Source organism: Dermacentor albipictus, chromosome 1 (genome assembly GCF_038994185.2).
Source record: "Dermacentor albipictus isolate Rhodes 1998 colony chromosome 1, USDA_Dalb.pri_finalv2, whole genome shotgun sequence".
NCBI classification, from domain to species: domain Eukaryota; kingdom Metazoa; phylum Arthropoda; class Arachnida; order Ixodida; family Ixodidae; genus Dermacentor; species Dermacentor albipictus.
In genome coordinates this window covers 375,217,486-375,243,712 of record NC_091821.1, presented here as the reverse complement: position 1 = coordinate 375,243,712, position 26,227 = coordinate 375,217,486, and the positions used below count along the sequence as shown (strand labels likewise).

The following is a 26,227-nucleotide window of genomic DNA, read 5'->3' as shown; positions in this document are numbered from 1 at the left end:
CTAAATTTTAGGGTTACTAGTGTTAAATTTATTAAGCGAAGAAGATCCCCTCTCATTTAGCAGGATTCCCTCCATGATTGCTGAATTTGTCAGCAGGAATTTGCTTCAGAAATTGGCATAGTGAAATGCAGCATTTTTTTTTGTTTCTGCACTTATGTTGTTGTTGTTTTTTTTTGAAGCCTAGCGAGTCTAAAGTGAGAGCCAATGCGCGTCATCTCGGCGCAGAGCCGTGTTGTGGGGTTCATTTTGCAGTTGCCTGTCCTTGTTGGATGTTTTGGGGCGGTGACATCAATGCACAGGTGGTCGCTGCGAGCCAAGACATCAATCCCCCCCTGACCAGCAGCCGTTCTCTTCCTGCCTAGCGGTTGTCAGCGCTAGACAGTCGAGACTTTTGGGGCCATGGAGGCGCTGTAAAGAACGGCGGGTTGCACAACAAGATTGTCACCTTGCCACCCGATTACGACAAGGGGTGCAAGACGCGCACCTCCCGCTCTCCGCCGCTGCAGCTGCGAGGCGTTCAAAGAAGCGACCTTTGCGCTGGAATCCGCCGCCTTCCTCCAGCCCGCTTCGACATTGTGACAAGACGAGTTTGGTGTGTGGACAATGATTCCAGAGTTCCTCAACGCGGCGCTGATCCGACACGCCTGAAGAAGCTACCGCGGGAACGTCTTATTTTTGCGCTCTCACGGTTCCGCATGTTGCAAAACAACGAGCGTCCCTCGAGCGGCGTCGATTTTCCGGAACGGCACCACCTTCAACGCCGTCGCTTGGGCTTCGGAATGTGTGTGCCTTTGTGTCTGAAAACTGGTCTTCAGAGCAGCTGCGAGTTGGTGGTGTGTAAACGAACAGCCGCCGCGTCGTAGGACCAGCGGATCGAGTGTATAAAAACTGTGGTTGTGCGATTGTTGGACACACTTCTCTTGAGCAGTCATGTTAGACTGGTTCACTTCTCTCATGCAGTCCTGTTGGACTAATACTATTTTTCTCAAACAGTCATGTTAGACTGAGTTATTTTTCTGTAAATAAACCCCTTTTTCCTCGTTCTCGATGAGAAGCAGTTCTTCACTTCATCAACGATCTCAGCGTAAATAAGTTGGACGACGGCATGGGCCAGCTACCTTCGAATTCATGCCGTACTCCAATCTTGGCAAAGGACCACGGACGAAGGGATTGAGCCCCCAATCCTGACACGGCCGATTCACAGCTTGCCACGTGGTTGTCTCGTATTGTGCAACGTTGGAGACAGGAGAGCCACCAAAGGGGTGGAACATTGGGGGACGGGAGGTGGTTAACGATTCGGTGTTTGTAATTGGCCAGTGAATTCTCTCGACGAGGGAAAGAGAGAAATAAACGGCATAAAAAGCGGATCCAGACGGCTTTGAGAAGAGGGACGCTCGGACAAGCAAAGACTCTAGCATGTGGTGTGCTCAGATAGTTGGAGCCGTGTTTGTAAAACTGAATCATGTACCTTTTTTTTAATATTAATCATTTTTCTCATCTCTTAACCGTCGCTCGGAACCCTTCTTTCTCACTGCACCTGGCACCATTCATGGAACCTTTGTTCGCCGCACGGACCCCCGACTTCACAACACCGCATGTTTAGGTGCGCAGAATTTTCGTCACGTGCTCGTTTTAAAACATCAATAATATAGCGATCTCCAACGAGCGAATTGGTTCTCCATTTTCGTTGTGGGGTGCAGGGAAAAAGTTTCTGACGTCGTCAACAGAAACAAAGCATCAGCTCTCATATCCTATTCATTCAGCACTAATACGTGCCCTTCTTTGGCGGCTTCACACGCAGGCTGTGCACCTACTTCAACGGATTCAACGCCAACAACATGGCCAACCTGTTCCAGAGCCTGGCGGGTAACTTTGAAGGCATTGTCCAGTACAACAAGGACGCCAGAGAGTTCGAGGCACGTACACGCGTTTTCTTGAAGCTAGAGGCGCTTTAAAGGGTAACTTCGGCGTTTTTTTTTAACCATATCACGCTGTTGTCATTTTCAAATGGCATTTGACACGGTCCCGTCACCTGTATGGTGGTTCAATTTGCTTAGAACCTCATCAATAATTTTAAATAACCAATAATCGAGATAGCAATACAGTTAGCTGCTTAGTGTAACGTTACGATGGAGTGAATGACGTCCGGTCCTACACTACCATAATGTAAACGCGCAGAACGCGTGCTAAACACTCAGTACACGTGGCACTAACACCACAGAAGCGAAGCTGATGGTGTCTCTCCTGATGACACAGAGAGCTTTTACAGAGTTTCCGAACTAGGAAGCGTCCATTTCAGCGACAGTGGGGTGTATACCCTGTGGCGTCGCAAACACGAGGCCAGTAGAAAGTGATTGGCCCGGAACGCAACCAATTTTTAAAGTTCATTTTCCAGAAAACTAAATGACGAATAGAGGGACGTCTTCGAAGCATTTACAGTTGCGATCATCTAAAAACAGCAAGACGAGAGACGAACATATCAATTAAAAGGAACATACACAGCGCTCTGTATGTCTCTCTTATGTTCGTCCCTCGTTTTACGCGCTGTTTATAGGTGATCACGAACAACCAACTGTCCCCGGATTCCCGCCCCAGTTACAGTTGCGGCAGGCAACCATACTTTGCTACCCAAACAGTATACTTTCGCTTACTACACTCTACCTTCGCTCAAAAGACCCTCCGTGCACAAAGGCATCTCCAAATCTCGAATGTCAGCCCCTAAGCTACCTTCATTCGGGCGCGCACAGTTCCATGCAAAGTCTGTCCCGCTATGCATGCGCAGGGCGGAGACAACACCGTGACCATCGACACTTTGTGCGACACCATGACGGACCCAAGCGACGACCGCAGCCCGCTGGAGCGCTTCGCGGCGGTCAACGAGATCCTGCTGAACGCCACCAAGCAGGCCTGCCTCGACTACGATTACGACACCTTCATCGACTCGCTGCGGGAGATCCAGTTCAACAGCACCGAGGGAGCCGGAGGTGTGACTGCAGCGCCGCACCATCGTGGCGCTTTTCATTATATCGCGTATCTCCGCGAGGCAGCGCTGGTGTCGCGAATTTTTGATGTCGCGAACCGTTGATTTCGGAAGGCCATGTCGGTGTCAGTTACACGTGTAACGCTGGTCGGGCAGAAATCATTACTAAGCAGAGCTCCACATAGTAAAAAACTAATGAAAAATCACGATCTTGACATTTTCATTTAATCGCTGGAGGTGGAAAAGACATCAACGTAATAATTCATTTCCGTACTCGCAGAGAACACGAAGGAAAATTTTGAGCAACCGGCAACTTATTAGCTCGTGCACATGCGGACCTTACACCAACCAGAGCTTAGCGCTAGCTCTTCCTTATGGATGGTGCATTTACCGTGCGCATCTATTGGGGCAGTAACACCAGCGGATCCTTTACACGGTTCCCAACACCTCGCAAATCGTGCTTAGCTTTCTCAGCATAGTCTTAGCATATGTGCCATCTTCAAGGGAAAAAGAGAAGAAAAAAGATCTGCAGCCCTCCTGTGGCGAAGTGGCAGCAGGCAACAGTGCAGGAAATTTCAACAACTCGATCACTGCATTTGCAAGGTGTAATGGCAGCGCCTTGCTTATGCAGGCCGGCAGTGGACCTACCAGACTTGCGTCGAGTTCGGCTACTACCAGTCATCGGACCTCAAGGACCAACCTTTCGGATCTCTTTTCCCAGTCGAGTAAGCCTGTGCTGCATAAACCTGCGTGTAAGGAAGAATGCTAGTGTGTGCTACAATGAACCAGATTATGTGGCTGTGGTTTGTGGAAGAAAGCTAGTGTGTTTTATCAGGCAGATGACGTCGTAGCGATTCCAGTGATGTCATTATGCCCAACGTTTAAGTACCATCGGGTGCAGTTTGCAGGTTGTTCTCATTTCGTGCAGTGATGCAGTGGCTCTAGTTGGGCAAGTGTGCGATGTGATGAAGCCAGTTTCACGAAAAGGATTTTTGTTTCCCGCCCGGTTAGGATAAAGTTCACAGATAAAAAAAAACAAATACAAGCATTGATGGGCACGTGCATTTAAGGTTCCATCATTGTTCGTGAAGTGCTAATAACGTTGCATTAAATGCCAGCTTGACATGCCGTCTTGTGCGTTTTGGTGCCAGCGTGACCAGTGCCCTTAACAGCACGCTTTTCCACATACAACGTATTATTGTGGCGAAGCCAGATTTAACGGCGACTCAAAAACAAGTCGATGCATGTGCTTCGTTCCACAGAACATTTCACATTCGCGTTACGACCAACTTTATTGAAAGCGGTATTAAACAGGTGATTTTCATTTTCCCAATTTTCTTTTTTCAGTCACCTGTACCTGGATATTTACGTAAAAATTTATCTAATTGATAAGTAGGGCCTAACGTACCGATGCAACACCGAAGCTATGCGAAGTGCAATAGTGGCGTACTCGCGATTAATTTTGACCACCTGGTGATCGTGTTTGAGTTCCGCTCCCATAGGAATGCGGCCACCGGGCCAGGCGTCGAACCTGCGGGCCTCAGAAGCAGAACGCCATAACTACGGAGTAACCTCGGCAAATAAAATAAAATAAAATAAAATAAGTAAAATTGCTACACGGTATGGGACGACGCGCTCATGCTGGGTCCATTTGCAAGGTATAAAAGGGCTCGGACAACTGCGACGTCACAGATGCGCTTCTCGCATGCAATGCGAGGGAACTGCGACAGAAGCCCTTCTCTTGTAGGCACAGAACAGTGGCGCTCGATCGCTTCAATTTTGTCAATTGGTGTATCCATGTTTCCTAAAAGGCTTTACTCCCCCCCCCCCCCCCTTCTCTTACACAGTCAGCGGTGAAGCCCACTTATCTCCCGCTTTAATCCAGCTCTGCTTCTACACTACCGTAGCTTAACACTGCACACTCCCTTTCTTCGACAAGGTTCTTCGTGAAGCAGTGCAGGGACATCTTTGGAGCGCACTTCGACGAGGCCCTCCTGAAGAGCGCTGTGCGCCGCACCAACACCTTCTACGGCGGCTTCCGACCCGCCGTGCACAACGTGACCTTCCCCAACGGATCCATCGACCCGTGGCACGCACTCGGCATCACCAGGGATCTCGCAAGTGACGTGACCGCCATCTTCATCAATGGTCAGTGCTTGCGTCAGTGGTCAGTGCTAAAAAGGCGACCTTAGTGCGTAAGCATTCTTAGGTGACTCACCCAGGAAATTTGTCCGTTGGTCTTTCTGCCCGTCCGTAACGCGTAACACGTTGCGCACTCCATAAAGAAAAACAGTAAAATCGAAAGAAAAAGATTGAAAGAAAAAAACGTTGGCGGTGGTGAATTTGGAACCTACGACACCACTCTTAGAAGCCCAGCGTCTTACCCACTGGGCTATACACCCACGCTTGCAGAAGATATCTGAACCATATGAATCTGTCGTACCGGTGGTACGACTGTCAACGGAGAACAGTTTCTGTGGAGGCTTTGTTGAAAGATTTTGTGATAGTGGAATAAAAGCCATCTCTAGGATCACATGTAGAGCCGACTTAGAGCCTTGCAGACACCAGGAAAATTCCGTTTTTGCAATTTTTTTAAAATAAGCGTTTTGATATATAATGCCAAGCACGCCACATCCCCGACGTATTTCGGTGATCGCAGTATGCTCCTTCAGTTAGGGCGTTCCTTCACCGATCGAAATGCCATCGATCTCCGAGAGCTCGTTCACTTCGCGCCTCGCAACACAGATGAGCTGATAACACAATGAGTTGATAAGGAGTGATGAGGGTTTATATGGGTCTCATGACGGTTGATAATGGTTCGACGAGGATCGATAAGGTGCTAAATAGTGATAATGACTTATAATGGCCGGAGCAATTCCGATAAGGACCGATAAGGGTCGGATAATGTCCGATAAGGCTGGTAAGATCAGATAAGGGTTGTCAGGATCGGATCAATTGCGATAAGATTGATAATGGTGCCGCGCTGCATGGGGACGAGCAAGTGGCCCAATGCTTAGGCATACTTAGACAACTCCAGAGGAGTTTCTGCATAATTTTTCTTACTGTCGCCTTTTATTCACACCGGTAATTTTAGATATACACATCCGGGGCAGTGCATCGCGATTACCATGTAACAGACGAGTGTTCACATCATGCCGAAAGTCAAATACCTGCACGTTGCAGACGACGAGGACGGCGCTGCGCAGTGCGCTCACTACGCATACCAAGCAGGGCAAGTAGTGAAAAAGGCGAATCAACAGCAGTTGACATGGAAAACAAGGTTTTCTTGGGAACGTTAGTGTACCATGTGGTTTGTTATTTAGACTACACTACCTTCGGGATCAGTCCACATTTTCGGGCTGCACTGTCTTCGGTATCGGCCCGTATTTCTCGTCGAGTAAATCCGCACTACCGGTTACGGTTATAAGCGTGCGCCGTTTGAACTATAGTGCATCTGGGTTTAATTCAGGCCTTTTTGAGCTAATTACGCACTGTTACTTTTCCGCACATAACTCTACACTAAGTTGGTGCGTCATTTTCATTCCAAGCTTAATTTTGACGCTTCTTTGTTTATCCTACATACACTAGAAGGCCTCAAATTGCATTATTTTGATGAAAGTTGTCAAAGTTGCAGACAGATATCCAATTCCCACGAACCCCAAATCGACTTGAAGTCTCTAAACAAAACATCGCCTTCCAAATGTGCTTTGCAACGTAAGCGAGCTGTCGCACGCAATATTTCTTCCGAAATTTCATAGTTTGAAGCTTCTCGAAAGTCAGCAAATACTGTTCGGCGCCACTGCCCGGGAATTCTTGATGGGAAGGGGAAAGGGTGCCGTATGTAACCCTCCCACTCATTTCTTAATGCGAAAGCATCCAATGGCTTATCGAACGTAAAAGCCGGCGTCTGCAGCAACGAAACTGCACCCGATTGATTGATTGATTGAAAACTTTATTGTTCCATCGAGCTGGGGTGCCCGCCTCTTAACCTACACGTAGGTAGGGGAGGAGGACGAAGCAGTCCCCGCGCGTTGAGGACGGTGAGTCTTCACGGCCTCAACGGCCAGGCGGATTGCTCGACGCTGGTCGTCTTCAGCCTCGCTCTGGAGCAAGGCCTCCCAGGCTTCTCTACTGACAATGTTTTCCTTGGCCCCTGGGGAGCCAGCACACTCCCATATTATATGGTCTAGCGTACCTTTTTGCTTACAAATTTTGCAGAGGGCGTCGTTATAGTCCCTCGTCTGTGTTAAGTAGATCCAATGTGGTGATGTATAATTGTTTCCCTGGAGGCGTCGCCAAATGCGAGCGTCCTCCAGAGAGAGAGACCGATGCGGAGGCGGAAATATTCTTCCTTCGGCTTTGTAGTGATCGACAATTTCCCTGTACGTGATCATGCCATTTTTTATCCCTGGAACTGGCTGCTCTAGAGTTGCCCGGTGGTAGAGTGCTCGGGCGAGCTCATGAGCGGCTTCGTTGCCTGGAACTGCACCCGAATTCCCACTGGCGGCGATGACACGTCACCAGCGCACCTCGATTAAGCAGAGCGGGCGAAACGGAAGACCTGCTGCCGCGAAAGCGCGCCAGGTATTGCGTGAGGGGAGAGGGCTCTCGGAAGTCGGCGCGCGCTACCCGCACCACTCTCTCCCTCACCCCCGCTAGGCTTAGCTGCTGCGCGTGCCTGCCGGCCACCAAGGCCGGCAGGCATGTAGCTAAGGTTAGTGGGGGTGAGAAAGATCTCGAGATCTCAGCAATATCGCCCAAATGATTCTGGTCTACAGCGGCCCCCCTACAGCTCCTTCGTCGCTCTCTCGGGAATGTTGGAAACGAGAGAAAACGTTGACAGGAAATGGGCGTTTTCAAAAGTTTCCTTTGGGAATATATTTATAGAAAGGCATCGCACCCATTGCAGCGTTGCATAGGTCTAAAGGAAAGCGTTGCAGGGCTCCTTCAATATCATCACGTTGCATTCGTATATACACTTCGTTAACTGTTTATCAATGAAGTTCGCGCTGCGTTCATAATATATATGCACAAGAGCTCAACCGAGTTGCTTTTGTGCACTTTTTCTGCACACAAAAGCCCAAAATGAGCGATAAATAGTCTGAAATCCGCGATGTCAACGCAACGCCATCGACTTGGCGGTTAGCAAGAAGCTTTAGCTCGAGGCCTACTCCTATTTTCCTATTCAAGTGTATGTAAGACGAAGAAATACATTTACGAGACAACCGCTTCGGAATTTGTTGCATTCAAGAGAGCTGCAGCTACAAACATACATTAGTCTGCGCTGGCAGATTATTTTTTCAGAATCTCGTACGCTATCTTAGGAGAACAGTTCACACGAAGTTCACACCGATAGCCGTGCCGACATGATTGCGAAGCCACGGATTGCATAGTACTTTTCTATTCCTTGTATCGCCTCATGGGCAGAGGAAATTCACAAGCTTAAGGCTAAATTTGCTTTCTCTTGAGTGCAGTTTTATCATTCTCCGCGGATAAGCAATCGGCTAGCTCTGCGAGCAGGCACTGTCGAAAGGTACGAGGTCATGGGGAGCTAGCTGTTAGGGAGGGAGGGGGCATGTGCTAACGACGATGTCGCTGCTACTTATGTGTCTTTCTTTCATGACTAGCTAAATTTCCTACCAAGGTAATGTTGGCCTCAAGGGCATTCATTGTATTACAAAAGAGAAACCTACCAATACAGCCTTTTAACGGTTCCGACGTGCCTCCTGTTTTCAGGAACCGCCCACTGTGCGGACATGTACCCACCCTCGGAGCATGACGTGCCTGAACTGACAAAAGCGCGGGAGCAGATTGAATACCTCGTCGGCAAATGGGTGGGAGCTACATCGTAGCCGGCCACCTTACAACCAGAACGGCATCTGCACGTTCGAGACAAGCACAACGAAAATAAAGGATGCACAATTTTATTCGCAAATAAGGAATCTCAGAAGAAACTGTTTAACCTTCTGAAAACTACATATGTACAAGTAATGAAACCATGCTGCACCCTTTACATGGCTGCGTACAAAAGACAAGAAAAAGATGTTTGTACAGCGGTGTGCAACAAAGCATCACTCTTGGCAGCGTGGTCACCATGGGCTAATAAAACAGGGCTTTCTTTTTCTAGAATATACATAATTTTTATAAAGCGGCTATGAGCATGGCGAATGTGGCATTATGGCAGAGGAGTTGTAAGGCGGGGCTGACATACATTGCCGCTTATAACGCAAGTTTCAGAAGAATGAATAACAAAAAAAAAAACATTGGAGCTTCGCGCGACAGGCGAAGCACTGATTGCGATAGCAAATTATCAGACAGCTATACAGAGAAATGTCAGTGATTTCATCAGCCGCATGAACTGTCGTAAACATTCGCTTACTAAATTAAGCACGTTGTCACGCGCGCACATGCAAACGCGAACAAATTTTACACAACGACCGCGAATGCTCGCTGTGCAGAACGCTGGCCTGATGAAGAGCGGTGGCAGCGCTGCCTCTCGCTTCCACGCGAATTAGGCGGGCGAGAGAGCAGCGCACACGAAGCCGTCACGTATGTCCGGCCGGCTATAGCCTTCGGCCGCGGGCAAGATTGCCTCCGAGGTGGGAGGCGCGCGGCCCAGCTCAGCCGCTGCAGCTGGCGTAGAAGGCTAGATGTGCACTATACCCTGCCTCCGTAGCCCCCGTTTCCACCATTCATCCTAGTGCGCGCATATCTCCCCGCCGTCCTACTCCTTACTCTCTTAGAAAAATTTACACCCTTTGGGGCGTATCTTGTCCCACAACAATAATCGTCATCCGTGCTGCCCGCGTTTCCTTTCTGGCGCCCACAGACATACGAGGATAATCGTTGTGGGACAAGATAGGCCCCAAAGGGTGTAATATTTTTCTAAGAGTGTTTCACTTTAAGAACAGTTGCACCCTTTGGGGTGTATATTTGACAGCGATAATCGTCACCCGTCTTGCCCGCACTTCCTTTAACGCTGCGCGCCTGATACTTCCAAGTGCGTGCGCGTTGTTAGCATGACAGAGCATTCTCGACAAGAAAGTAACGAGCGCAGCGTTTTCAAGAAAGGAAACGCAACCAAGACGGATGATTATTGTGTGGCAAATATACACCCCAAAGGGGTGTAACTGTTTTCATAGTGCACTCCTAAAAATTACACCCTTTGGGGCTTATCTTTTCCCACAACAATAACTGTCACCTGTCTTGCCCACGTTTCCTTTCTTTAACGCTGCGAGCCCGGTACTTCCCAGTCATGAACGGCTTGCGCGTCATCAGTGTGACACAGAATTGTCGACAGGAAATTAGCGAGCGTCGAGTTTTCAAGAAAGGAAACGCAAGCAAGGCAGATGACGATTATTGTTGTCAGACAAATATATACCCCAAAAGGTGCAACGGTTTTAAAAGAGTGTACTTCGCGGCTCACCCTCGCGACGCCGACGGCAGAAGTTCGCCTGGAGTGCCCATATAATTGCTATCGCAATAAAATTCATTTACTTTCTTATTAGAACCTTGGGGACTTTTCATGGCAACTGTGGAGGCAGTCACATCTTAGTGCACCTCCATTTTTTTTCCCTCAAATATTGAAAATCACACCTAGATATTCATAATCGAATTTCAACATTAAATTAAGAAAATATCGAAACATAATGCACTGGATGCAGAGAAAAGGCAGCCCCGCTATGTCATCGTACGGAAATGCCCCGTAACGAAAAGTGCAGCGACGTTTGAAACTGAAGGTATCTTAGAATTTGTTGCAGCTTGTGAACTAGTTCTCGAGAGTGCCGAGTGCGGTGCCGCACAAAGTCATGTTGTGAAAGTGCAGTGCGGTATTTGCGCGCCTCGTGGCCCTTGCAAATTGAAGAGGAGAGTGTAGCAACGAACGGGTTCTGTCGTCTGCTGCGGGCGGTTAAACTTTTTTTATAAATGAACACATAGCGAAAGGGCAGATATCTTTCTTTTCATCTTTTTGTTAACGCAATTATGATAGCACTATCTCGTGGGAACGGAATGGTGACCGTGAAGGTTATTTTTTCGCCAGAAGACGCGTTCCATGAGAAAACCGTACGATCAAAAGCAATTTAGGGTGCTAAAAGTTTTTACTAACGTGTCCAATCAGACATTGAACTTCCACCACACAACACTGTGCCAGCTAGATAAAGCGATCTGCTGTAACCAAAGCGAGAGACATTTACATTCGTGCACCGTATATGAATCAACTAGCACCGCGCCATTTCGTCTGCTACAGAGAGCTTGCACGATGGCTGCACTTCCAAAGAAGCGAGTGCAGGAGAACAGCGCACTTGTACTGAATTGGCCTCGCACTAAGTCAAAATGAAGAGTGTGGTGCACGTGCAGGCGGCGCACAGTGCTGTCAAATCGAGGGCAAGACTGCTGCACTCCCAAGAAATAACGCAGAAAGCGCAGCCAAATCAAAGAGACCTTGAACTGAACGTTGAAATTAGATTTTGAACATCTCAAATTCGGTGCAGTTCTTCCAAGATTTTATATATATATATATATATATATATATATATAAAGAAAACTGGGGTGAACTAAAATGTGACGGCTTCCAAATTTGTCATATGGCTCAAGGTTCTAACACTTGCCTCAAAGTTCTTAACTGTTGGAAAGGTTCTAAAAGTGAACATACATCTGTTGGTCTTAATTATTCTTGTGAAACACGTTATATGCTGCAAAGTGCGTTCGTTTCACCTGGTAACTCCACTGAAAAATGCCACATTCACTACGCCCACAGCCTTTTATATATATCCGTATAATCTCAAAAAAGTAACACCCTACATAGTCATTCTCTGGAGACATATCACAGCAGTATTAAAACAAAAAATCACAAACATATGTGGCAGCATTAGCTGCCTACAATACATGAAGTGCTCAGATACTAAACTACATGATGGTATCATAAAGGCCAGTCTTCAGAAGATTAATTTCAGAAGCTCTACAAAGTGTTAGTCAACATATAAGCCCAATGTTACCCGTTGAATGCATATTTCAGGAATTTTGGCAGCAATATTTCTTAGACTAGAGCTCCTACTGTGATGCAATCCCAAGTTCCTTTTCATGATTAGGCACAGTGAGACTACTAAGAACAGATTAAGCAGACTGCAAAGCAACAATACACACACAAAAGCAAGTGTTACACAGCACCTCTGCCCCATATGCGAGTGCAACTAAGCAGTGAGGCAAGTGACAAATAGCACATTCACATTTCACTCAGTTTAGTAAGTGTCTTGTCTAAGTTTACTTGAAGTGGATTTTTCACTAGTGCGAAAGTTTCAGCAGCGAACGCAAGTAAAATTTTTGGTTAATTCACGAGAACTTGCTAGACACACCATTTAATTCTGACAGCTCTATATTTTACAAATGGGACAAAAGGTATAATAACTTATTCTGAGCTGCGTCAATTATCTCAAAAGACATGTATACTTGTAAAGTGCGAAGTGTAATAAGCTGCTTAACAGCTTATCGCTGATTGCGCAGAATTTACAAAACTTTGTCAACACAGAGCACAAACAATTGAACCACTCACATGCACTAACACACACTCACAGCATCCCTCAGCATTTTAATGCAGGCACACCACATAGTAAAACATAAATAATAAAACAATGTACAATTATGACCTATTTTCAAGCTAAAGTGAAAATTTATACCATCATAAGTTTATACTGTAGAGCTTAGACTAGTAATATATCCTTGAATGTTCAGCTTATAGTGCTAGTTGAAAATACAAAGGAAGTCATGTAAATGAAAGAAGGAACAGCCAGTTTTATGTAAAGATATGCCAATATGAGCAACATACCCTGAAAATTAATGTGCATGACTCGGACCAGGAAGTGTATGCACATGCCGGTGCTTGCAAGCTTAGCAGGAATGACTACTCACTCGTTTCTTTTGATGACCATAGCTTTACATGAAACTGCATGACTGCCTCAACACTGACTTTAATGTTAAATTTGCAGTGAAAACAACAAGGAAACGCGGACACTGTCCAAGTGATCACACCACTCTTTGCAGCACAGCGTAGAAGAAGAGAAAGTGCAATGCCAAGAGGATGTTCTTCCGGTTGACGGATGTCCAAAAGTATCAAAGATTACGCCATAATACATGTGATCTACTCCAAATGCAAGCATAATAATACATATAAATACAATACACAATTAAAAAATTGCGGGGCATCAAAATAAAAACAAAATAAAACGGAGGAGGAGGACTACCCATGACATATCACAGCTATATCAGTGTGCAGGCTATAGGCCCTTTTAGTTTTCTATGTCAAAATACATTAGTGGCATCTATCTACTTGCGGGTAACTTTCTGTGGCAATGAAATGAAAGCTACGGAGGCAAAATGCACATAAGTAAGCACACTCCTGAAAAAGTTCCAGATACTCATCTGAGTTAGCTAAAGCGGGAAAAGAGTAAATATAAGCATCTTATTTACAAGAGCATGAGACTAAGTAGACCACTCAGTGTTAAATTTGACTTTTTTTCTGCATTTTTCTTCCATGATAGAGCAAATGCTAAACCATTACAAGTGGAAGCTACACTGATTCCAAGAAACCGTAGGCGCAGTCAAGTTCTTTTGAACTACTTGATGCATTAACACATGTGCAAAAGTTCTGCCCCTGTAGCTTTTTCTTCATTTCCACAGAATGTCGTCTACAAGTACAGCAGCAGATTACAAAGTGCCCTAAAGTACCATATGCACGCCCACTTCTATAAGGTTGTGCATCCCCCTTTCTGGGCCTGCTGTCCACTTCAATTAGGAACTGAAATGGTGCATGCGTTTTATGTCACTCAGGAGAAGCAGCAGCGAGACTAGAAGCCATACAATAGCTTCATAAACAAACATCTGAACCTCACTATCTTTTTCCACAGCAAAGGATGTTTTGAAAGCATTAGTAGCAAGAACAGTGATAAATAACCTCATTTCAGCAAACAACTGCTTACTGATAGCAAATTTTGCAGGCGGACACCCGTATTTTTTACACTTCAGCACTCGAATCCAAAGATCCCCCATTCTGTAATATGTCACTTGGAAAGCTAGGTGTTCTTTTGGAACAAGGTGAAGGACTGAGGGCACTTCACCATTAATACCAACACACGAAATCCAATACATCTAAAGCGAATCTGTAAATGGACACAAAATTTTGATATTTAGGCAGAGCACCTTTAACAAAGTTCGTTGAGAGAATAGGTGCCATACATGGCTGATTTCTGGATTCTGATTAATGTGCGTGATGATGTGAATTTTGTTTCTAAAATTGTCTTAATTCCAAGGACTGTATTCTTCATTGATCACTTTAGAGGATATCATTTACAGCACATGTTGATAGGCTAAGCCAGCAAAAGTCGATGCAATGAAAATAACAACACACCTCCCACGAGCATCAACACTGCCTGGTCCTCAAGCTCCAAGAAGGTCAGAGAAAGGTGAAAATATCTGCTAAACTCTGAGAATACAGCCCCTGTACACATCAGCTATACCACACACGCGCACACACACACACACATGCACGCACACACACATACACGCACACACACACATACACGCACACACACACATACACGCACACACACACACACACACGCACACACACACACACACACACACACACACACACACACACACACACACACACACACACACACACACAATAACTGTTTATCAGCAAGAAAGCTTATTCACAGCTTGTGTTCTGTAAAAGGAACTCAAATTACACCATGTTTGCCATAACATGTTCAAAGTAATGGCACTTCTGTGTGCTGCTCACTTGAGTTTCACCAGCACAACAGCACTAGTCTTGGCAAGCCTGTCAGTCCCTTCATTGCACTGCCAAGCACTGGCATCCTGTGAAGCTTGTATAAGCATAGTACACAAATATGAGATTGGCGACAACAACATGAGGATGAGTTACTTTAGCTTTGTGGAGTTTTGATTTAGTTGTGGGTTGTAGGTCTTGCTATTCTTTGTCAATTCCTCCTTGAAGTAATCCACGGTTTTCCTCAGGCCATCTAATAGTGGCACCTGAAACATTCGTAAATGCACTTTTCAGATATTTTTTTTTAGCAGTCTGGATAACAAAAGTCACTACTCAGTTATGCTCAAGCTGTAACAGTGATAAAGCAAGCTAACTCCAGCACATCACTATCGATGATGCCAGCAGATCATGGTGCATCGGCATCAACTCAAATGTTAAAAGGCTCATACAAATCAATCTTTTGGTCACACTTGGGAAACAAGCAATGGGGTAAGAGCAAGTGCTAGGTCTTTTCAACTGCATGTACATCACAGAAATTACTACACTGTCATTTACAGGCAACTAACTCACTTCAATTACACAGTATTCTCCCCACATCCACCCATACGCTGCACAGGGATGCCTTCAGGTTGGGGAATGGCCTTCCAAGCACTGAAGTCCCATAGCAGCCGAGTAGACAGGGGAGCCCACTTGCACCAATGTTGCCAGTACGTTTACAACAGCAGCAGCTCTAATGTGCCTTCCACAGGCAGGCAGGCAGGCATTCTGCTAAAAAGGCCGCCTGCGGTTGGAGAATGGATGCCCTCAACTGAATGCCAGATAATCCCAAGCGCCCACTCAGAGATGTAAAGCCCAACATGGAGCCAAGCACTGTGGCAAGAGACATAAAAAGTATATTAAGTTCTCGTTAATACCACAATTTCAATTCAATTTGTAGGAACTACAACATGACAGCTAGTTATGAAAGCAGATGAGGACAAGAAATGCATGAGTAGTGGCGCAACTTGTGGCTAGATGCTGCTGACCAGGACTGAGGCCCGCTGGCTAGAACTGCAGGGTTGTGCCATCCTCCCCAAATTTGACACAGTTATACGAATAGAATTTCCTCTGCTTATTCTGACACAGGTCTTTTTTCCTTAAAAACAAGGCTTCTTGTTTCGTCATGTTAGGAGGCTCTCAAAATACGTGACTCTTCTATCAGACTTCAATAATGTCTGATAATACATAAGTTAAACGGGATGATTCAATTTAGAATCATAGATTACATTTAAAAAATAACGAGACACTGCATTTTTTGCACATGGTCTTCTATATTAATTAAGCAAGAAAGTAGCCTCAATGTCAAATACAGGTGTGGAGTCCAACACTATCTCGCACTGTTGGCTATGCTGCACAAATGTGATGGAATGATGGAAGAGGTAGCCCTAGCTGATCTCTTTACGATAACAATGCTCCTTGCTAGTTTATTTCTGCTTTCCCCTTCATTCACAAGCTTGTGTGATGCAACTGAGATGCAAAAGCATTGAAAAGGCCCAGCCCTAATCTTGCAGAGGCAACAACAAATGTGTAGAAGTTGTGTTCACAGTTCCTTTAAATACACTGACAACAAGATGTCTTCAAAGACACAAGATACACACTAATCTGGTGTAATGACACCTGCCTATGTTGTGGCAATAAAAATGTGCACAAACCACTCACGATGAGTGTCATGAGCAAGTAGCTGAACTCTTCTAGAAGGCTATTTAAGTAACAAACGAAAATGATGCGCTTGAAGGCGTATTTGTTGCAGTGTACATATTAAGGTAGGATTTACTGTTTTATTGCATAATTACATAGAGAACAGAGCTGTTAACCAGCCTTTCTGTGGCAGTAGTATACATAGCTACACACAAAAACCAATTTGTCATATGTGTGCCGTCTATAGCGGTGCAAATGTCAGCATGGAAAGTGACTGCCGCTCTCCCTTCCATTGCTGGAGCCTTCTGCTGCAGCCGCCACAGGGGGGGGTGAGGCCGGTGAGAGAGGAGAAGCGATGTGCTTTCCAAGTGCTCCACCACAGCATTTACACCTTCAGATGCCCCACAGTTCTCATGCAACAGTGCATGCATCTCCAAAAGCTATAATTGGCATTCAGTGACGAATGCACCCTGTAACTAGATTGCACTGGAGTATGCACCCTTTGCATCGGTGCTTTTGTATCAGCCGTGAAAGTCCAGTCACTGCCGACCACAAAGCATGAACTTATGACCACCACGAAAACTGGCGGAAGAGCCAGAGCCAAAGAAAGCTATCACCTTAAAAGAAGTAATGGCAACAACAGATCTTATAGTATTCACAAAGATTCAAGCAACAAACATGCAGAAAAACAGGCCAACTCACTTTTGGTTCCCAGTCAAGGTACTTCTTGGCACGTGTAATGTCAGGTTTTCTCCTCTGGGGGTCATCAATGACAGTACTCACATATTCTATTTTGCTGGATCCCCCTGCAGACACAGGCAAGAGTATAATACGAACATGCACATTTACATAGCATTTCACACAATCGACAGTCAATTTCATCTTCAGCACCCTTAAAATAGTTCAACTGTTCTTGAATACAACACATTCACTGCGACAGCATTTTTTGTAGTCTTGATCCCTGTGAGTTGTGACCCAAGGTGGGTCCCTTGTCATATTGCCCGGTCCGTCATGACCCACAGCTGTATCACCAAGGTGTTATACCAGATTAAAACTTCCTCGAGGAGTAGAAAGGTGGCACTATGATGCGTGAGATGGAAACAACAACAATTTTTTATCTCCTGTGATTCGTACGAAAGATGTCGCTTGTGCATTCTAAGAAAGCTCTGCACAGTCGCGCACGAGGAATAACTGCCATTACCGACCTGTGACCTGCGAAGTAACCAAGATGTTAAGTAAAATATTCTGTATGAACACTTACCTGCAGTCAGTGTAAAATAAAGGTTTCAAAAATTAGTTTCAGAATTTGCTCACCAGTTACTGCTGTTCACAATTACAGATCAAGAGAACAGTTCCAGACTTTGAATATGGGTCAGTACTGACAAACAAGGAACTTACCAACAAGATTTTTTACAATCTGCGCAAACTCCTCAATAGTGTGCTCTTCAGGGTTTCCAAGATTTATAGGTCTTGAGTAGTTGGCATTCATCAGAGCAACTAAGCCATCTATAAGGTCGCTGACATACTGAAATGACCTGGTCTGCTTGCCAGAGCCATGTACCTGCAAGACAGAAGGGGTGCACTGTTAAACTAATCCAACACAAACAGCTGTTATCATTGCACCCCATTTTGCTTCAATATTTAATTTACTCTAGTGCGCAGCAATGGTTGATAAGTTTAGCAGGAGTGATACTGTGGTACTACGTGCAAGTGCTGCAGGAAAGTTTGATCATTTGTTTTTCAAAAGTTCTGCTTTGAAAAACAAATGACTAAAGTAATGACTAAGTTTGTCTAACTTCCGTTGGAGAAACTTAGACATATTTTATTCATGCATTTTTGTCAAAGCTCTGCCTTATACAACATTCTGTGTGGCTCTTCAGGTAAGCACCATTGCACCATGTATTTGTGAAAAAAAAAAGAAAAATGTGCAACATCCGAACAAATAAAAATGTTCCAGTGAAAAAAGAATCTTGGCACTGTGGTCATACCACTTCATAATGTATCTATACAGTACTACCTGAAGCGGAAGCGTTAGTCTGAAGCTAACTCCAATTTTACTATTAAACTACACATCAAACACAAAAATGCCCTTCTTTGGCAGCTACTTGACCAATTTCAAATAAAATTTGTTGTATTTGAGGGAGCTAAGTTTTGCTGTCTGCCATAAGCCAAATTTGGATATAGCAGCTCACATTTGTCATATAAATTGCCAAAGATCAGTAAAAAAAATTATTGGTAGCTTTGCCCCAAGGGTGAATCACTGTGAGCAATAACAAGGTTTAGCGCTGTGCTTGAACTACTAGAATGGTGTTCTAAGCATGATTCCACCTATAAGTGAGGGCGACAAGTTGGCACGATGCAGCACGCAACAACGCCTGCTGCGCAAAATAAAAATGGCAGCGATGGTGGCTCAGATTAATACCATTTCGGAACTGCGGTCACGGCAAAAAGTCTGGAAAATCGGATGGCGAAGCGTTCTCGCATACGAAATTTCATACATTCTTATGCACTGACTCCATGGGGCACGTGGTGGTGCCACAAAGCCGTCCGAATTATCGGACATGTCGCAAAAATCGGGCGTCCAGAAAATCGGTGGCTGACTACACTGACAACTCCTCCAGCCGACGACACGGCGTAAAAGACGATTCGTTACGATTCCTCTCTGTTACTCGAGCCAGCATTAACGCGACTTTCATTGCCTTTCAATAACACTACAGCTAATTTTCCCTGATAGAAGTGCAAGTTCCCCGAGTTTTCCCTGAGTATTTTCAAACTATTCAAAATCCCTGAGGATTCCTGGTTTTCCCGGTTTCTAGACACCCTGAAGATGCATTGCACATGGCTGTTAACACGACAGTGCGTCATGTGTAGTACATATATGCTTCACGAATACCATAACAGCAATCACCCAAAAGAGAAGTTGCATGATTAAGATACAGAGCCAATCAACTGGTGCTATGTATATTGTATCATAGTGGCCTTCATAGTGGCGGCCTCCATAGTGGCCCTCAGTAGCCTTTATCAACAATATGGCATACCCCTCATGTAACGGAAGCGACCGACTGTCATCATGGCGAGGCACGCATAATTTGTGAAACCAATCTGTTCACTACAACTTTGAACGGAATCCCTGATGCAGTTTTTTGTAGCAGTTTCTGTAGGTCATTCTTGGAGCTAATATTGCTTTCGTAGCGTTCGTATGCTTTACCGCATAACAGAAATGTACAGCGGCAAAGCTGACTTAAAAAAAAAAAAAGGTGCGGTCAAGCTGACTTGAAGAAACTGACCGCCACGGTGCAACACATCTTTTTATTACAAAATTGGATGCTTTCTTTAGAAGCTTTAATGCTCATTTCTACGCTATTTTTCTACTTCGGATACAGCAAGTAGGCACGCGTTTGACTCGGGGCATGCTGGACTCTGGCAAATACCACCAAATGTAATAGCAGTGTGTTTTGTCATTTTTTATTCATTTAGTTTAATTCGACCCCACATTATTCGATACATTTTGTCGGCCCCGTCAGAGTCGAATTAACGAAAGTCGACTGTATTACATAATGCTAGTTTGACATTTGCTGCTCAGACCAGAGTATCCACACAGCAGCTCAGCAGGAATGCTAGTTTGCTTATATTGTGCATGTGCTCATTCCTGCAGCAGAAGAGAGAATGCAGCATTTGCTCTGCCACCACATCAGGAGACACTGCATTACTCTGTGCATAATCCATGCAAGTGCCACCAGTGGGGCAGTTCTACAACGATGGCAGCAGCAACGACGGTGTGAATGTGCCTCCAGCGTCTGTATTATTACTGCTGCACTTAATCGAGTCGCATGTCAGGCTTATTCAGTGACTTTTATTTCGCCAATTTCTGTCAGTGTAAAGAGTAGAATAGTCAAAATTTGTGGCACTCTTAAAGCTTTAACAAGACGCCATGTAGGGCCAGCAATGGCAACGTGCAAGTTTCTCTGTGCTGACTTTAAACGGTGCCAGTGCCAGGGAAACTACATCATTTTCAGATAGTGAGCTCTACTATTGTTTTGATATTATTGCTTCAGAAGATTTAAGATAAAAGTCATAACCTGTGAATGACGTGTCTCACAAATGTTCTTCACTGGCTGCAATTATCAAAATTCCTGAGAAAGAATTCAGTAAAGAACATAAAACTTTGTCAGAGAAACTTTGGCATTTCAATAACATAGCAGCTATCCCAGCATACCTCATACAAACCCTGACAGTAAAAATTTGCTTGGAGTGCCCATACAACTGCTATAGCAAAGGGGAAAGAAAAAAGAGCCCCAGGTTTACATCTCTTGTAGATTTCTGCTGAATTTGTCCTGGTCCTCGTACACCTTATCAAAACTCTACTACATCAGCCAGGAATAAAGCACAATGCCTTTGCTGCAACCTTATATTTATGATTTTTGCATGCCGAACCAATGCAATGCTCAGTGGCAGAAAAAAATTAAAACATTGGCAGACTCACAGTTATAGGTTTATCTTGCAATGCTTGCAGAATGAAGTTGCTGACTACCCTGCCGTCGTTAAGGTGCATGCGTGGCCCATATGTGTTGAATACACGAGCCACCCGGACTTCAACACTTTCCTAAATAAAAAACAAAATACACAAACTCAGGAAACTGTCAGCATGTGCTCTTGAAGTGCAAGGCTGGATCAGCAGTAAATAAGTACTGCAAGGTGGAGGAAAGTTCACGAAAGGTAGAAATAATAATCCTATAGCACAAATATGTAGACGACGCTGTAAAGGAAACCCATACATACTTAGTAGCTTTGTGGCACAGTCAGATGGATGACAATTCTTCCCTTTCATATGCAAAGCTGTCAAAGTCTTTTGCGGTTGTTATGATACAACATAAAGCCCCTGCCTTTAAAGTGAGTTACAAAACAAGCCGCACTAGCAAAAATGCACAGATGGAGAGACAATTCTTTCTGCCTATAAAGACACAAACAGACCCCATCGAATAGTCGGGGAAAGCACAAAGCCCGATGAAAACAAGGAAGCCATCAAAATAGGAGCTTCTTGTTTGGATTTGCAAAATGTTCCTTTGAAGTAGTCACTGCAATTTGCCAATAGCTTAACTGCCATTTGGTCAATCGAGCCATGATTTTTCGTCTGGACTGCCTTTTTATGACAAGTCACACGCCATGCAGTGCAGGAATTAAGCATTCAATAAACCCAAGTATTCAGAATTTCACTTGTCTGCTTTACTAAGCAAGTTTCAAATGAACCCTGAATAAATTACTTTTCTTTACAGCACAAGCTCACTAAATATACCGAGACTGTCACAGAAAATTAGGCTAAGCTGTGTGCAATGTAAAGCAATTCGTACATGCAAAGTTACATGCCTGTTTGGCATAAGCGTAGCAGAGGGTTTCAGCAACTCGCTTGCCCTCGTCATAGCACGATCGTGGCCCCACGGGATTGACGTGGCCCCAGTAGTCCTCATTCTGAGGATGTACAGCTGGGTCCCCATAGACCTCTGATGTGGATGTTATCAAAAGACGAGCACCAACACGCCTTGCCAACCCTGCATACAGAGGGGGAACCAAAGTTGTCAGTGCTGACAAAAAGTGGCCATTTTTAACAACTTATAGCACAAATGTCACACTACTCTTACACAATTACGCATGACAACATTGCAAAGGAAGATGCTCAAATCATTATCATACTGCTATAAAATAACTCTATTTGTATTTACTACAAGCACTACTACCCTGTATCTTTCTAAAACTCCTCTCCACCAAAGCTTTCTTACCTAGCATGTTGATGGTGCCTAGTGTGTTTGTCTTGATTGTCTTCACAGGGTTCATCATGTAGTGGGGAGGAGATGCAGGTGATGCTAAGTTGTAGATGTAGTCAACTGAAAATGAGTGCAACAAGATGTCACATCAACAGTGCAATCATGCACGACGAGCAGCCACGCTCAGTGGTGCCCTGGAATAGGGGTGCCAACCATGCAGGCCGGAGATCTTCATCAACCAATAGAAGATCAAGACACCCGGCACGACCGCTGAATTACTCTTTCTAGAGTAATAAAGTTTACTTCCTCCTCCTCCTCCTCAACAGTGCAAAGTTGTCTTCTCTCCATTGCAATATGACATTGGCTGTGGCAAGCAGTTGAGTGCTTGAACACATTCCTCATTGCAGATGTGCACTCATTTGACACTGTGGACATTCTAAATGGCCTAGGTGATACTTGTACTTGTCGAACAGCCTTAAAATATTAGTGCAAGTGCTAGATCAATACATCATTTCCGTTTAAAAAGGTTTCGTCATAATGGATGTAGACAGTGCCTTCTGCAAAACCGATATTGTCATTGCGTCAATTAGCATGACAGTTCCCTAACATTCAGGGGGGAACACTTGTGTGATAACATACCACACAAGTGTCATTGTGCATTGAATGCACAATGTCTCTTGTATTATGTTACCATTCTTCACAGTTGTGAATGGCTTAAGCATTATGCATGGACAAAAACAATATACTACACTTGAAAGGAGCCTTGATGTGTGCCCATACGATTATAGAATACTATTAAGCAAGACATTCAGATGTGTTCTCTTATTGAAATGCTCTATAGTTCCATGCACACATGATCACTAGGTAAAGAAAAGCCGATATTCACAGGTTCAGATCAAACATTGCTATAGCCAGATCAGGCAAGCAAAGGAAGTGGAGAACAAGAATGGCTTACTTGGTCGCCATATCTCTTCCTTCACACACACTAGTGCTAGACTAGCCACTTTGCCAGTTCTAATGAACAGTAGAGGTGTATATCACAACAGAAATAGAAATCCGGAACTCAAAAGAAAAACGTAACGAGATGTCAATGAAAATTAAACCGATAAATTTTGTGCTTTAACAAGGCAATGATAATGTGTTGTAGTCTTTTAGTGTTTCTTTTTTTACCTCGAGTACACAAATGAGTAAAAAACAACAAGAAAAGAGTAAGGCACCATCTGAGCTATGATTGGCCACTAGTATTTCCACAGTGACCTTTCCCAGTGCCATGCTCTTTCCAAATGGGTCTTTTCTTCATACTCTAGTTATCTAGTTTCATACATTTGGTAAAGCTTTGCCACAATCTCTGTAGCTTCAATAAGCCTTACCTTCAATGAACAATGGGCTGACGATGTCATGATGAATGAGCTCAAAATTGTGATGGCCAATCCAATGTTCAATGTTGTGTTTGCTGCCAGTGAAAAAGTTATCCACCACAGTGACTTGGTGACCCTGTTGCATAAGATGGTCAACTAGGTGGCTCCCCACAAACCCAGCACCGCCAGCAACCTAGGGCAAATGAAAAGGCAAAACCATTTTAAGAAGTCACAAGGCATATTCCATGAACCACAAAATGGTCAGTCGATTAAGCGCAACCAAAACAACACATGAAGCCGCTCTTATTAGCTTAAAACTTTGGATTGTACTGCATTGCATCAATGCTCAAGATACTAGGCAATCAGGGATGAAAGTAATAGTAATAAAATAATGTTAAGCTTGATGTATACACATTCTATAACCATTGCCTCCATCCTCAATAATAAAGTAAAAGTGATGCTTCCCAAAACTTGACGAAGTTTAAAACATCGATAAACAATACCCAGCACAACCTGACTGCAATGCACGTAAAGCTTTTTTTTACCCATGGGCCAAAAATATAAGTGCGCAGGTAGCATTACATATAAGCTGTTTCTATGTGTGCATTTTGTTGAGTTGCACAAATTCATGAGAATAAGTTTCAAGCTTTCAAAACACTAATGAAAATGAAGGAATGATATCAGCAAGGACCAATGTGGATGAGGAGAGCAAGCGGATGTCAATTAAGGTTACATATCTTAAGTGTTTACACAACTGCACGTTCGCGAATTTGACTCAAGGAAAAAGATGAAGCACAAGCAGCTTAATGTCCGAGCCGCTTCTTTTATATGTATACACATATAATCCTGCACCAGTAGGCAAACTTCAAAACATTCTCAATTTCGCTTTCACATACCAGGATGCGTTTCTTCTCTCTGTAGTCTAGCTGCTTCACAATAGGGTAAGTCTTTGGTGCATTCTTTTCAAGTTTCTGGATGCGAGCTTCCAAGTCACGTAGTTTCTGCTCCATTGTGGCGATCAGTTTGTCCTTCACGTCGACCCCTCCTTCATCAGCTGTCTTCAATAAAGGCTGCTGCTTGGCAATAACACTGCCACATCACAATGATATAGGTATAAACCACAGGCTTTTGAAACAAGAGTAAGCGTTTGTGCATCTACGAATGCCACAGACGAGAATAAAATAATAAAAGCAAGCTCTTCATATTGCAGAATTACGGTGACGATACCGCTTCACAAGGAAGCACACGATTTTACTTTATTTTAAAGAAGCACTATATATTAACACACGCCTTCATTCACTATACATAACTGGAGAATGCAAGGCGACTATGCGATGATGTCGTGACAAGAGTAATTTTCCGTATTCACGGCGTAGTCACCGCGAACTTCACTGCTCCGAGATGGGCATGCTAGGTGTGTAGAAAGGAAAGTTCAAGCTTGACTCACGACACAGGCGGATGAGGAGGGTCGGCGCTGAACCCTGCAGATGGCACACGCAACGATAGGACAGTGGACGCCTTTGCCAAGCTCTCCAGTTGTCGATAGCTGAGTGCAACTGGCCACAGGAAGAGAAACAGGCGGCATGTCCTTGAGACAAGGGACACGGAAGCCGTACTGAATCCAAAACAAGGTGGGGACCTTCACTTCATTGATTAAAAGGGAGGGAACGACTCCCGGTACCCCCATCTGCGGCCGCAGCCAATCAATGCAGATTACCTTGGCGAATTCCGTGCACTGGCCTCGTAGAAAAAAAAAATAAATATAAAGAGCCTGTCTGAAAGGGTAATTTTTATTAACAGCGAGTGAGTGCGTTCAGCAACGAGTGAGATCGTTATAAACAGGAGTTAGTCCTGTGAAAGAGAATACATTAGTTGATCGCTAGTTTGGACGTGAATCATGAACAGCGATTCCTTCAATAAAGATGAGCAACATATGCCCTTCTTATCTGGCTTGTACTTTGCAAAAGCAAAAAAGAATACAAAGAGCCGTTGGCATGCATACGTTCGCATAAAGCATGCAAAGAGGAGGGAGGACTCAAAAACGGAGTTGAAGTTGACGTCGGGCGACGCTACGTTTTAAAGGAAAACGATCTACTTACCGAGAGCTAGCACAAGAAAACATGCTATCGCGTACATAGCTGCCATCTTCAGCTTTAAGTGGTACCGTGCAGGAACGTTTCGTGCAAGTCGCTGCATCGCGCGTGGTTCAGTTTCGGAAACAAGTCGCAACTTTTGGCACCCGGTCGAAGCGCTCACATTCTGCTCAAACAGATTTCAATTCCAAATCTGGAGTTCTTCAACATGTGTGGCACCATCCGGAGACTTCAAGCAGAGAAGAGTCGCACAGCATTATTTCAAACCAAAACAGCTAGCAACGAGCATCAGTGGACATGCACACCGCAGCTGCAGCTAAAAGCAAAACAAAGCCATTGTTGCTAACACTACCTTGCCAATTTCAACCAGGGCCCTTGCAAACACACACACACACACACACACACACACACACACACACACACACACACACACACACACACACACACATATATATATATATATATATATATATATATATATATATATATATATATATATATATATATATATATATATATATATATATATACATATATATATATACATACATACATACATACATATATATATATAT

General features: G+C 44.4%; 2 protein-coding genes across 2 annotated transcripts in view; one reads left to right on the top strand and one right to left on the bottom strand.

Annotated features, from left to right (window-relative positions):
• The window catches only part of LOC135901754 (putative serine protease K12H4.7), a 28,623-nt gene extending 19,705 nt beyond the window's left edge, over positions 1-8,918 (top strand). Inside the window, exons 5-9 of the mRNA XM_065431581.2 lie at positions 1,802-1,916; positions 2,783-2,984; positions 3,612-3,705; positions 4,920-5,128; positions 8,717-8,918. Coding sequence (XP_065287653.1) covers positions 1,802-1,916; positions 2,783-2,984; positions 3,612-3,705; positions 4,920-5,128; positions 8,717-8,832 — 736 coding nt within the window. The 3' untranslated portion in view covers positions 8,833-8,918. The remainder of the gene's footprint in view (positions 1-1,801; positions 1,917-2,782; positions 2,985-3,611; positions 3,706-4,919; positions 5,129-8,716) is intronic.
• Positions 8,889-25,999, bottom strand: LOC135901755 (UDP-glucuronic acid decarboxylase 1-like). Its single transcript, XM_065431582.2, has 10 exons — positions 25,659-25,999; positions 25,007-25,115; positions 24,456-24,648; positions 23,572-23,752; positions 22,217-22,321; positions 21,807-21,988; positions 20,926-21,045; positions 17,841-18,003; positions 17,145-17,248; positions 8,889-15,031 (listed from the first exon to the last, which is right to left on the bottom strand). Exons 1-10 carry the CDS (start codon positions 25,753-25,755, stop codon positions 14,918-14,920), a joined length of 1,368 nt encoding a protein of 455 aa, XP_065287654.1. The 5' UTR covers positions 25,756-25,999; the 3' UTR covers positions 8,889-14,917.
• Positions 26,000-26,227: the final 228 nt, after the last annotated feature.

What these genes read in the sequence shown, in the direction of transcription:
- LOC135901755 (XM_065431582.2), bottom strand. Translation starts at nt 25,755, where the DNA reads ATGCAGCGACTTGCACGAAACGTTCCTGCACGGTACCACTTAAAGCTG. An exon ending in TTTTCTTGTGCTAGCTCTCG is followed by an intron (nt 25,116 to 25,658) that starts GTAAGTAGATCG and finishes TCCTGTGGCCAG; the next exon opens with TTGCACTCAGCTATCGACAA. An exon ending in CCTCCTCATCCGCCTGTGTC is followed by an intron (nt 24,649 to 25,006) that starts GTGAGTCAAGCT and finishes GTGATGTGGCAG; the next exon opens with TGTTATTGCCAAGCAGCAGC.